We start from the raw sequence: 13,252 nt of genomic DNA on the forward strand, positions 1-13,252 counted from the left end.
CACCTCAAATTCATCTACCAAACTTCTAGCATTGGAGTACATGCACCTGTTCCTATTCTCAGCTACCCTAACACACTACATGTATTCACTTGTCCCGCAATAACACCCAGCAGTCTCTGGAATCCCCTGCTCATTCCAATAGAAGCAGTGCAAGAATCGCTTCCACCTCTGCCAGCGGTTACTGTTAATCTATTAGTTTGTGTATTTCTCCGACCCACCTAACACTGCCCCGATAGCATCAGCAAACATTCTTGCACCCCATCTCTGCAGACACTTTCAAATTCAACCACCCTAACTCACCTTTTTTTTTTTTTTTTTTCAAACATTGATCTAGGCAGCTGAGAGCTTGATGGGCCCTTCGAGAGCATCCACCCCTCCTATAACAACTGATTTCCTGATTGTTCCACAAACATTTCAAAAGGCTGAAATTCAGAGGACAACTGCCCCTCACAGCACTCCCATTAGCTTGAGCCTTTTGCTGCTCTGGTCTGAGTTATGATTTCGATCCAATTTCAAATAAAATATAACCCTAAACTTATATATCCCAATGCAATTATAACACTCTATATTTCAGTATCATCTCAGAGTTACGTTATATGTATTTAGTTTAAAAAAAAGTACAATTTAATATGATTAACTGATAATACTACTAAGCTTAACAGATTTCTAATACCTTACGTTGTATCGTATAACAATGGCGGCAAGTTACGAACACTAGTTATTTAATTAACTTACAAAATCGCTGTCTAAATTCAAAATAAACCAAGGAGCTTGTGACTAGGTCTATAAGCTTCTTATATTAAATTATTTTCTATAACAATTAAGACAATAAAACGGCTAAATATAATTAAAAACTTAATGTTCGCTGGAAAATCTTTGTCCAACACGTAGATTGGATACCCTTTCAGATACTAAGTAATAACCTACAAAATCGCTGTCTAAGTATCGTTACTAGGGATATAAAGCTACTTTTAGAAATTAATTCGATATTTCTGAGTTGAAATTATTGGGAGGGAGAACACATAAGACAGAGGGCGTTCCCTTTGAAAGAGATAGCAATAAAAACAGATCCATTAGACCTTCGAAAACCGACCACATATGTCACGTGGTTAACAACAGCTTATAATTTCATTGTGTGAAGTACGAAATAGTTGAGTGGATGGTGATGTGTTCAGTTATGAGCTTCTTGAACCGGTTTAGTGAAATGGTATTTTTCTGACCTATGGCTTTTCTAAAAAGCGGAATCTTCAGGTTCGCTTCATTTCTTCTTCTGTTACAAAAAAAGATCTGAAGTGTGGAGGAAAGTTTGGTGTTGTCAAAGCACTGTAGACAAAGACTGCCTCAGCTTTTTGTATCAGTTGGTAGATGCTTAAGAGTCTCGCTTCCTTATATCTCGAAGTCACCGATGCATTCCAGGGAAGGCCTAAAATAGAACGAACACATCGACTCACAATTGAATTGATTCTCGCAAGGTTATCTTGACATTTAGTGACCCATGAGATGATTCTGTAAGAAATCAATCTTACTGTAACATGTGGCGAAACAGGTTCATTGTATGGGTATAAGTAGGTGGGATGGCGTGAGAAGGGGGTCTTGACATAGCCACCTGCAGAAAGAAAAACCCATACGATGGACACAAGTAAGTGACCAGTTTGGTATGGGAATATTGGTACAGAAACTTAAACCTTCTGTGGAAAAGGGGACGAATTTACTGTCTGGACTGTAAAATCTTTTGGAACGGTGGAAAGTTAGTAAGTGAGCGAGAGCTAAAAATAGAGTGAAAAAGACACGCAGTTGAGAAGTCGTGGCGATCAGTCGCAAAAATGTAAGGGTGTGAGACAAAGTGCAGAAAGTGGAAGGGAGTTGAAATGGAGAAGCTAGAGGAAAGACGTTATAGTAAGGGACGAAAGAAGAGCCCTTTGAACACAGCTCTCCAGAGTATAGAAGTAAGTGCTAAGTTGTATTAAACACACGACAGGTTATAGGAAGGACTGTAGAGTGATAAGAGAAAGATCAAATGATAAATATATCCTGATATATAGATGAATTGTGCATTATTTTAGAATAAAGTAATGGATAGAGAAATAGGAGTAGTTAAGTTAAATAAGCAATGAACAAATGTGTTAAATTTAAAGAGATAATTAGGTGTAAGTACTAGCTACTAAGATAGATAATATTTGATTACTGCAGATATAAGAAATGTATAAAAAGGAGTTAAGAGTAATTCCGATATTGTTTATAACATTTAGGAAGATGAAATGCATTGAACGTGCTTTAGTGTCCTTGTTCCGACTAGAATGGGGGGAATTGGTATACATGTAATAACTGAGTTTTTTGTTTAATGCATTATGTATATTGTGTTTATCTTAACCATATAAAGAATTGGATTCAGTCTATAATGGAGTTGTAATTAGTCAATCTGAACTCACAAGCCTAGCCTGAAGGGAGAATTTTGCTTAATGCAATATTCCTCAGGAATCTAACAAGAAGAAATAAATACACGTACGAACCTGAATCTTCTGATGGTACATGAGCCAGATTGCGGGGATAGAAGAAGTTTAATCAAACTATGGGCACTCTCACAGGTTACAAAATAAGGTGATAAGAAAAAAACCCCCTACAATTCCATATGTGAGGTTGATAATTTGTTTATCCCAACTCAGCTTATCATCTTGCCAGATTCCTAGAAACTTGGTATCATTCACCCTTTCGAGATCAATATTTAATGGTTGATTTTTCTGGGTTTAGTATAAGCTGATTAAGGTCTTTATCAGTGATTAGAATGTAGATGTCATCGGATAAGCTACTAGGTAGGAAGGAGAGAGAGAAATTCATTAAAATGTAAAGAACAAATAGGATAGGTCCGAGGAGTGAGCCTTGAGGTACTCACCTAGAGAAGGTTAATTTTTTCCCTCTCAAGCCAAGATTGTTGAGTAGGATTTTATGATTTATGCAGTCAAAAGCTTTGTATAGGTCTAGAAACAGTGCTATACATAGCGACCCTTTTCAGTCCGTGATCCTAGTCTAGTCAACAATTGCCAGGTCAGTTGATCTTTTCGAACAATAAGCGTAAATTAATATGCCAATTTAAGAAAAACTTCGCCCGCATGCAGCTAGTCTCGTTCCCACTCCCCCAAATTTTGCATCTGAGAGGTTATGCTTTTAGTTAAGAAGCAAATCCAGTTGACATAAATGAACAGTACAACGTTGAGTCAGTTTGGTGTGACAGAAGCACTGGGAAAGCAAAAATTAAGAGGAGGAGGAGTGTGTTATGGGCCTAATAATTCTGATGAGTAGAATGAACAACTGTACAGAGAAATAGTGGACCAGTAAATCAGATTGTCTTATAATGGGAGATTTTAACTGGAACTTGTGGGTTGGTTACTCACATACTAGGAAGACTATTGTGATTTATTGGAGAGGCAACAAAAGAAAGCAAAACTCTTAATCTGATTATCATCTGTGATCACAGTGTATTGATATAACTGCCATCAAGGGAAGGGTTTTTTGCTTTCGTAAAGCAGATAAGTGGAACAGAATAAAAATGCATATAAATTATCAGGCGACACAGAAGCCTGTAGTGAATGCAATCAAGCCAAATCAGATGAGTATTTTGCATCTACCTTCACACACGAGGAATTGTTAAGGGAAATGGATGGCAGAAGTTTATCAAACTATAACAGAGCTGAAAATAATTTAGTATCAGCCAAAAAAAAAAAACACCTCCCATTTCATCCATCCATGCCTTAAATATGTTCAAGTTGTTAACCTCCACTACAACAGATGGATGTTTGTTCCAACTATCAACCACATGCTGGCTAAAGGCAAATTTCCGCCCCCTCAGGTGAATAATCTGAGCAAGAGGAAGAATCCCATCAGCATTGAGCTTGCTCAAACCATTCAAGGCCTTATACACCTTGCAGGTGCTGCAATTTGCAGAACTTAAGCCTTTCTTGGTAACAGCAACCCCTTGTTCTACTCACCAATCTCATGGCCCTTCTCTGTACTCGTTCCATCAGCTCTATATCATTTCCTAAAATGAGGCCTGACCATTGCGTTATACTAGGGAACAATCACCCTCTTATCCCTGTATATCATTGACAAGACACCATGTGCTACTCTTGCAGCCCGTCTACACAATTATCCCCCACTACCCAGTTGATTTTGAAATAATTTTGATAAATATGAATAATGCGCATGATGGAATCTATGCAAAAGAGGTAAGAAAACCACCGTTAATCCATAATTATGAGATCATCTTTAGATTCGGGGGAGGTCCGTGTGGACTGCAGATATGTGAATGTATTGCCAATTCACAAAGGGAAAATAATGGAGTTACTAGTTAAAAAAGTTATGCAGAGCCATCTAGACTGAAGTATAGTTATACTTCAGTCCAATTTGGTTGGATATCATGATGCAGGGGCAAAGGAAATGGATCCAAAAAATAATTTTTATACCATATACTTGTATCTTAGGAAAGCTTCTGATACTGTTGCACATAAAAGACTGCTGTACAAATTAGATCACTATGGCATTAAGGGCAAGTTACTGCAGAGTAACATACCAAATGAAAGGGACCTGGGATAACTTTGCAGACAGGACGGCTCATGGGGTGCTCTTACCAAGAAAGCCTCTAGCGTCTGGGCTTCTTTCCCTTGCTCAGACTATGAATTTGTCCCCTCATGTGCAAAGATGGTTGCAGAATAGATGTGTGGAAGCTTGCCTTTAGCCAAGGGGTAGTTGACAGTTTGAATAAATTCAAGGAAGGGATGGATAGGTGAAATGGGATTATTTATTTTTTGGCTGATGCTGTATAAGCTTCCTTTCCTGCATCAATACTAACATTTTAAGATTCACCGGAGCACATCAACGCAAGCCTTTTTATTAATTTTCAAATAAACTTATAGGGTGTATTATATGTGAACAAAACACAGTGCTTTAATAAAAAAATATTAACAACCGGAACTTTAGAAAACGAGGTAAAATTAATTTGAGCCTAATTCTCATAAAAGTCGAAACAGCCGTTCTCATCCTATCAAGATGGCCTTGATGCCTCCCAGACTGATTTGAAAGAAAAATTCTTTCCATTTGTGGATATTCAGGCCTCTTGAATAGAACTGCTCACTTTGAGCAGAAAACCAAGCTGCTGCTTCTTCTTCTTCCTAATCAGTCTGAAACCTGCAGCCTCATAGTGGGTGCTGTTTCCATCTGGAAGGTAATCATGAGTCCCCGACGACTGATACCATGACCTTATTGAAGGTCCGACTTCAACCATAATGGCAGTGTCTGAAATGGGTCATCGTGTACTATGCTTTGCCGACGCACCCGAATTGTCTTTTCCACAGACTCACTCGCATGATGGGCAATCCTCCCCCCATATACAGCTTTCATCTGCTTCTTCGCCTTATAAATGAAGAAATTTTATAACGGATCGGACCTCGATCTTCTTTAGCCACTTAATGGCAACCCCTTGTATCAACAAGAGTTCACCTTTATTAAAAACAAAGTGATACTTAAACATCGGATCAGGTCTGATACCTTTTGTCGCGAAGGTTGCTGGGGCAAAGATAAACAGAGAAAAAACCTTTGGATGGGAAGTGAGATCACAGGATTCATTAATACAAGCAGCCACAGTATGGGCAATTAGTTATGAGGTTAAATAATAACGGGAAAGAAGATTGAAAGATCTATGAATCTTTTCGCAGTTGCAGAGATTTCTCTGCCAGGGAGCCTACAGCGAACCCAACTTAAGTGGAAAAGTTTAGTAACAGTCTTGCGCAAGAATGAAAGCTGAAGTAAGCGTATTCCAATTTTATTTCAGACATGAGAACAATAAAAGTGCATATAATTTTTATATGTAACCAGAAATGGGATAAAGTCTGTATGTTATTGGCTGATACAGCTATACTTCTTTATATGTCGAAGTTTACGAGCCTGGTCAGCTATTTTTTTGTCCGATGTGATATTGATATAACCATGAAAAGTGAAAGTGCCAATAACAAAAATTGCGTAGAACTGTCAGGAAACAAATTTCGATGATTCAATGGGGGAAAGTAAAATGCGACAACTAAGGTGAGAGATATTTGAATAGCAGTGTGGTATATTTGCAACTGATATATCAATATATTAATATTTACTTTTGGTATCATTAATTATTTTAATGTTCTTTTAGCTAGCCATTTCACACACCCTAAAGCTCTGACTTCTATGAAGCAAGCAGTCAGAACTGTGTTGGGTTTTAGGCCGTATATAATGTCTGTAAATTGCGTGTGTTCTGTGGTACCCTCGCCTGAGGCCACGTTGTGACAAAAGCCCTTAAAAAGTTCCTTAAGTCATTGATAGGATTCGAGCTCGGGTTTTTTTTTTTTTTTTTTTTTTTCCTCCACCGGTGATTAAAGAACTGTGCAATAGTTGACCAGGCCCCTTTCTCCAAGAATTATGAACGTATGCAGTTACAACTTTCATATGTTACCCACCTTTGGACTAAAAGCTTTTCCACTTAAGTTGGCCTGGATATGCACTATTTCTTCATGGGTTCCTTGGATACCGAGATTTTCTGCAAACTTCTTGACTTATTTAATTTCTACAACTCGTTTTAGAAATAGTGGAAATTAAATTAATCCGACTCGCCTTGGTTTAATCAAGGCGAGTCGGATCCTTAAGGTTAAAGTTTCAGAACTGTGTAAAATATTTTATTTAGAATGCAAGATCGAAACCAGCCAAATATTCCAGGCATATATTTGCTTTGCGTGATCGCCACTCTACCTTTGCCTCCAGCAACCGATCCATATTGTTTCCATCGACAAAAACACCACACTTCAAGTAGGGAAGGGTCGCCTCTCCTGCTTTCACTTAAAGGCATTGCTATCCCTTTTGTTTTAAACAACGTCGAAAAGAATTACCAGTTAACATTAGAAAGCCAGGAGAGCTGAAATCAAATAATTGTGTGGTGAAGTTCGAAGTAGCAAAATCCTTTTTGGAAAACATCGAGACATTCGAAATAGTTTGCTGTGATTGCCTGTAATTACATCAGGATCTCAAAATGAAAATGGAGGAACGATTCTGTTGCACAATCTTGAAGAACAGCCTTTGGAACGCTAATCAATTTGTCTGCTTGGGAAATTTGCAAAACATTAATGTGATTGTCCGTAGTAAATAACCCTAATTAAACTTGAATTTTATTGCATAATTACGATAAAATCCATATTGAATTCAACTATCAGATAGTCTTCTGCCTGATGTCTCTTGTAAAGGTAGGAACAGCCACCACTACCGAATCCTTCACTCGATCGGCTTGATTCAATATGAAATCCCCAATTATTAAGTACTTTGTGGTTGGAGTTTATCTTAACTTAATGTAATACTTTTCACGAGTTTTGATTAGTGTCAATGCGTATTTAGTTAATGGTTTATAAGACTAATATTCTCGTGATAATATCCTGTTAACTACGTTGCCATCAGTAAAAATAAAATTAATGCAATAATCGACTGCTTAATTCCGGGTTGTCAGGGCCCCAAACACAGAGATTGTTCAACTAAGAAAATATGTATATGATTTATAACACAGACAAAGGAATGAACCCCGTGACATCCAACATTTAAATCAAGCAAATCAGCACCATTTATTAACTTTGGTTTTTAAAATTTATCCTGGAAGTTTGTTCAATAGACAAAAGTTATAGCTTTTAAGTAAACTGAGGGGAACATGTGGAGTTATTCTCATGATTTACGATAGTTATTGGACTATTTCGGTGCATGCGCTGAAGGGAAGGAAAAAAAGACAGTGATATTCTGCTTGAGAGTTCGTTAGGTCCTGTTAACGCCTCAATTTTTTTCGAAAGATAATGACGTACTTTATGCACCACTAAAAATAAATACAATTTTATTTATTTCTACTAAGATTTGTATAACAGTCATTGAAGTAGTAACATTAGGTGTATAATGAACAGTGGTTACCACCAATGTTCTGCTTAACATCACTGTCCAGTGATGAGCACATGAGAAAAACTCCACAATCAATCATTAAGAAACATTCTAAGCAAGAACCTGCTGCCACTAATCAATACTTCTTTTACAGACTCCCTGAAGGAACGGATGCGCCGATCGTCTGCGAGATATCTCCGTTAATAAGCTACGATGGCGAGGTAAGGAAACATTTATTGCGGGTTCAAATACAATGCATTAAGTACATCTTGGCCGTCAACGTTCGCATGATTCTATTCATGATAATTAAGGAGACTTATATCGCTGACCATATTGGAGTTATGTCTTAGTTTCAATCAATGAAATTTTGTAAAAGACTTGTCATTCAATAACCAATTCTTGCACGAGGAAAAAGACACGACAATCACTGGGCTTCGTAGATTGCCCAACGACACTTCTCATTTTGACAGCTTTCATCTCAGATTTCACTTTTCGCATCCTTGTTCGGATTAGAGCAAATCGATTACCCTCTTATCTCGGCGTGAAGTGTGTGAAATAGGACTCCACACCAAACTTCGGTCGTTTTTTTGACACAATTTCCACAGAGCCGTTAAAGATTAACTGAGCATCACAATAGTCTGCTATTAAGAAATCGCTCCAAGTATATATACGATAACTAATGATTTTCATTAGACCTTTGCAGGAGATAAACTCGCAATTTAGAGTACTGCTGCGATTCTCCACCAAGATTCTCAGGTTTCTAAACAGCTCTGATAGATGTCGCTGGAGAAAGGAATCTATAATTTCTTATCTACATTATTGTTGGTGTTGTGATTCCAGAAGCGTAGTCAAACTAGTTTTAGTATAAACCTTAAGACGTGAGGGGATTACGCTGCTTCGGCAAAAAAAAACGCCTTTTATCTTTTAACATTCTACCCATGCCAGAAGGTACCTCACTAGATTGCTGGTCTAAACCACACAGGAAGTTAGTTTTATTCTAGAAGCTGACTAAGGTCCCCTCTAATAGTTTATATTTGTCCCATTTAATTGACAGTCAATTTTTTTTTAGTTTCCAAGATTTGTAATCCTCACATGGACCCCCCCTTTCGCTTGTCTTTGGATTCCTTGAAGAAACTCTACCTCCAAACCTCAACACAGTATTCTAAATGCAGTCCTACCATTTACTCGAATAATAGAACTATAATCTCCTTTTCCCTAAGGTCCTATTCCAACTAGTGTAAAAATTACCGGCTTCCCGTTTCCCAAATGTACATTTGGCAACCACCGACCATCCACATCAGCCTGATGATAATGACTCTTATATTATCATTGTAACCTTTATTCCCTCATCTATATCAGAAACAAAAGTGACCCAGCACCAACCCCTACGTCAAGCTCAGTAGACCCCATCTTGTATAGAAACAACAAATTACATCATAGTTGGTCAAACAAGGATTTCCCTCTTGTGATCCATTTATGAAATTATATAGAGATCAAGGTGATTTTGCCAATCTTTTTGACCATAGGCTCCACGACCTTCCCTGCCACTGAGGTTATAACTAACCGGTCTATAGTTACTCATCTGATCCTTATGTGCATTGGCATTCCTCCAATCTAAGGAGATGCACGGGTAATCTTATGGCAGCGTTATAACTACTCATAACGGTTTGACTCGTTTCTTGTAGCCACTTTCACAACTGGAAAGTTAGAAATACAACTTATAGCGTGCATGTTAGTGTATTATTATTATTTTCTCAGATTCTGTTTCTAAAGATCGTTAATGGTTTATGCACAACTCTGAATTTGAACATTGTAATCTGCAGAGAATTCCACTGATCAAATAAGCTTTTATTTTTACGATATCAGCGAGTGTTTGGCCAGTGGAACGATCTGCAGTAGTATTAAATCTGATTTTGTTCCAATTATTTCATTTAACGTACTCAACTTTTTTTTTTTTTTAACAGGAACTGGAGAAGCTAATTCGAGGGAAAACCTTCCAACCTCCCGTGATTATTTCCAGCCCTATAATCGATGGCGGAATTCAAGAATAGAGATTTTTTTTTTTTTTTTTTTTTACGTTTTCTCTTCTAATTGAACAGAGATTTACAATTCTCTACGTCAGCATAATCAAAAGAATTCGATGGTTTGGATCCAACGTGTACCAGAATCACAGCAGTAATCTTGATTTGAAGCTGACATCGAGTTGCCGCTGAAATGGATATAAAATTTCCACTTTAGCAGAGAGAAAGAAAATCATTCCAAGCTTTTTTAAAAAAACATATAGGATTGCTTCTAATGTCCTGTCTGTCGGCGTATTTTGCGTTTGTAGTGTTCCACCAAAACCAAATTTTCTGACTGCAAAGAAATTATTATACACGTCTCGGTTATTAGAGAAGATTCAATCGCACAATTGTATTGTTTTTTAGGTTTTGGAAGAGTACTGTAACCGCTTATTTTTAAATGAACACTCGTGCCCAATTCAAGCTCAACTTTACACATAATTACTGTCAACAATACCCAAATAATTCCTGTTCAAGATTTAACTCCTGATAGATTATATCCAAGATACAAGCCTTTTCTAACACATTCTTAAGATCAGGGAGTTGTTTTGAAGATTCTAATTTATCTGTACAGGAATCTTCTGATGAGTCCCGGTTATTTTTAGAAAAGTTCATTATCCGGACTCTCTCATCTGCATAATTTAAAATATTGGTCTAGAAGACAAGATTAACCGAGTTGGCGATGAATTTTAGAAGTTTTTTTTTTTTAAGATGAGAGTCCATTATGAATATCTCCAACGTAAGTTGCTGATTACCACATTCTTTTGTTTTCTGAAGCTGAGATACAGAAAGCAACACGGTAGTCCCTTTTGACAGCAAGGGAATTTCTCAACCAACCAACTCCTTTTCCCATTTACACACGTATAATGCCATAAACCAACAGGTGTATATTTTTAACGCGTTGTACATACTGTATGTGAATGCACATTTTTATACAGATACTATTTTCTTATGGTGTGAATACTACATTATCAAGTTCCTCTTAACTGAGATAATTTGAAACGAGCGCAATGACTTTGTTCAATTAACTAAAGGACTCGGTACTACTAACACTACTTTGTATAGCTTTCCAAGTTAGAATTATGTAGCTTTATGTTGTAAAATTTTTAGGTGGAGGAATATTATTTAATATATTTTTTATAAAATGTATTTTTTTTTCCTGAAGATTGTATAAAAAGATGTATTGGTGCTATTTTTCGAAGAATTTTTATGAAATGAGCATATTGTGTTATGTTCCTGATGTACAAAAACTCCGTCCAACTACTCCTGGTCTCTGAAGCCCGAAATATTTAAAACAATTCAATAAACTATTTTTCGAACTTATTCGGTGTCTCGTTCTTATATTTTCAACAATTATACTAATGGGAGGCTTCAGATTTAACCTCGAAGATCAAAGTTCAAGTATCGTCTAGTGAATTACGACTTATAGTGATGGACACAATCAAAGACAATCTTTTGATAAGGTTTCTTCTGTTTAGTGGCATTTCTTTCATAATCTAAATGCTGCTAAAAGTTAGATTACGAATTCCCGAAGTGATGTTTCTTCATCCTTGAGAGGTAGGGGGAACATTTTCCTTGTATTGTGAGGGCAGTTTTCCTCAATTACAGAGTTGATGGGAATGTAGCAACACATCGTGAGTTCTATTATTGGGTCATTTATTCTGAGCACTGTGGTAAGTCTTGACCGGCAGCTTGGACGTGGATTGCCAGTCTGTCTAGGCATGATTCTACTTTAATACAGCTAACGGCGATATTTGGGTCAACTAAATAGGTCAGAAGCTTTGTAAAATAGTAGAAATATCTAAATTGAATCGTTATTTGTCTCGAAGGTGGAGTTGACACTCTTCAATTACATTAATATCAATTCTGAAATGAACACTTAATGTCCACGGACGTTTTTGCCATTCTCAAAATGACACCGCTGATGGTTTCATTCAATACTTACACATAAAAGTTGGCTTCGTCATCGTTTTGTCTCCTCAATGCGATAATATTATCGCTCACAGCAGAGGAAACAAAACCAGGGCAACTCGTTCTGAAGGTAAAACCATTGCATTAACGGAGCACGGTAGTCTTCCCAACTTCAATTAAAGCCAAATAAAAATGCATAACTTGAGTCCATATTATTTTATACAATAAAATACGTTTTTTTTTTCCTCGACCACATGAGGTCAAGAGTTCATCAAGTGGATGTACTTAGATACCCTAGCCGTTAACTAACAAAAAACACACCAGAAGTATTGGGTTACTTAATAAATTTTTCAGTAGCACTACTACTCAACTGACTCCTTCGTCAGGTTTCAAAAATGGATCAGCGTGTGCCGAACAGAAATACTCCCCACACGCTGGATATGTCACTTGAGACGGATCGCACGGTATGAATTGCATGTGTTCCAAAGGCTCGGTTTGCTTCCTTAATTCTAAGCCTACAGCACCTGTCTGTTTGTAGCCAGATTAGTTGAACCGATGCTTTTACTGATGTCAGAGATTTGAAGGAATTTGTTCCAGCATCCCTGGAAACAATAAGTGAAGAGTTTTAAATTTCCCACAGAAAAACATTCTTTGCACTACCTGAATTAAGACAAGGGCTTAGCTACCTGGCGGTCTGAATAGGGTGCGCTCACCCGATTTACTTTAACTCCCTATCCTCACACCTAGCCCAACATTTTAATCTTAAATCACATAACTTATATTCCTTTCGGTCAAACTCAATCCTAGTGTATTTTTTAAGGTCCTAGCCACTGAAATCTCAGGAAACTAGATGGCAGGACCTGCCAGAGTACTATAAAAAATTAGTGGGTACCTGATCTGCCTCCCCGGGGCGTAGTATGGCAAACGGTCTGCATGTGACCTTTTAGCCCAATGGCTAAAGGGGCACATGCAGATACACTCTATTGTATGCTACGCGGAGTGGGAGAAACCCCTGGTACCGTTAGACCCTAAACACACACTATACCTGAATCTGTATGTTGTATGACATCATCCTCCATTATAAGGCCTATGTTCCAGCCACACTCTAGTCTGAATGTCTCTCGGCAAGATTCACAGACCCTCACTAAATAACTACTGTCATTACGTAAGACCTAAATATCCATTCCGTAGTCTATCAGCTACCATTCAGAAATAAGGTTACGCATCATTCAAAATTGCAGATTATTATTTAATATGCAATCCCTCCTTCTGGCCATAATCCGCACACACTGCGAGAATTGAAGTTACAGCTCCTCGCCTTACTGTCGGCTGACATTTTCAAATTCTTGACCTCTTGA

At 37.5% G+C, this 13,252-nt stretch overlaps 1 protein-coding gene and 1 long non-coding RNA gene across 2 annotated transcripts in view; one reads left to right on the forward strand and one right to left on the reverse strand.

The window, feature by feature from the left end:
- mmy (UDP-N-acetylglucosamine pyrophosphorylase mmy) overlaps window positions 1-9,997 on the forward strand; it is a 95,827-nt gene extending 85,830 nt beyond the window's left edge. The window contains exons 10-11 of the mRNA XM_090372921.1: window positions 8,078-8,144; window positions 9,888-9,997. Coding sequence (XP_090229047.1) covers window positions 8,078-8,144; window positions 9,888-9,974 — 154 coding nt within the window. The 3' untranslated portion in view covers window positions 9,975-9,997. The remainder of the gene's footprint in view (window positions 1-8,077; window positions 8,145-9,887) is intronic.
- The window catches only part of LOC150087059 (uncharacterized), a 114,054-nt gene that overhangs the window by 5,083 nt on the left and 95,719 nt on the right, over window positions 1-13,252 (reverse strand). The gene's annotated exons all lie outside the window — the stretch shown is intronic.

Source organism: Mastigoproctus giganteus, chromosome 4 (genome assembly GCF_048544385.1).
Source record: "Mastigoproctus giganteus isolate SK-2022 chromosome 4, ASM4854438v1, whole genome shotgun sequence".
Taxonomy (NCBI): Eukaryota; Metazoa; Arthropoda; class Arachnida; order Uropygi; family Thelyphonidae; genus Mastigoproctus; species Mastigoproctus giganteus.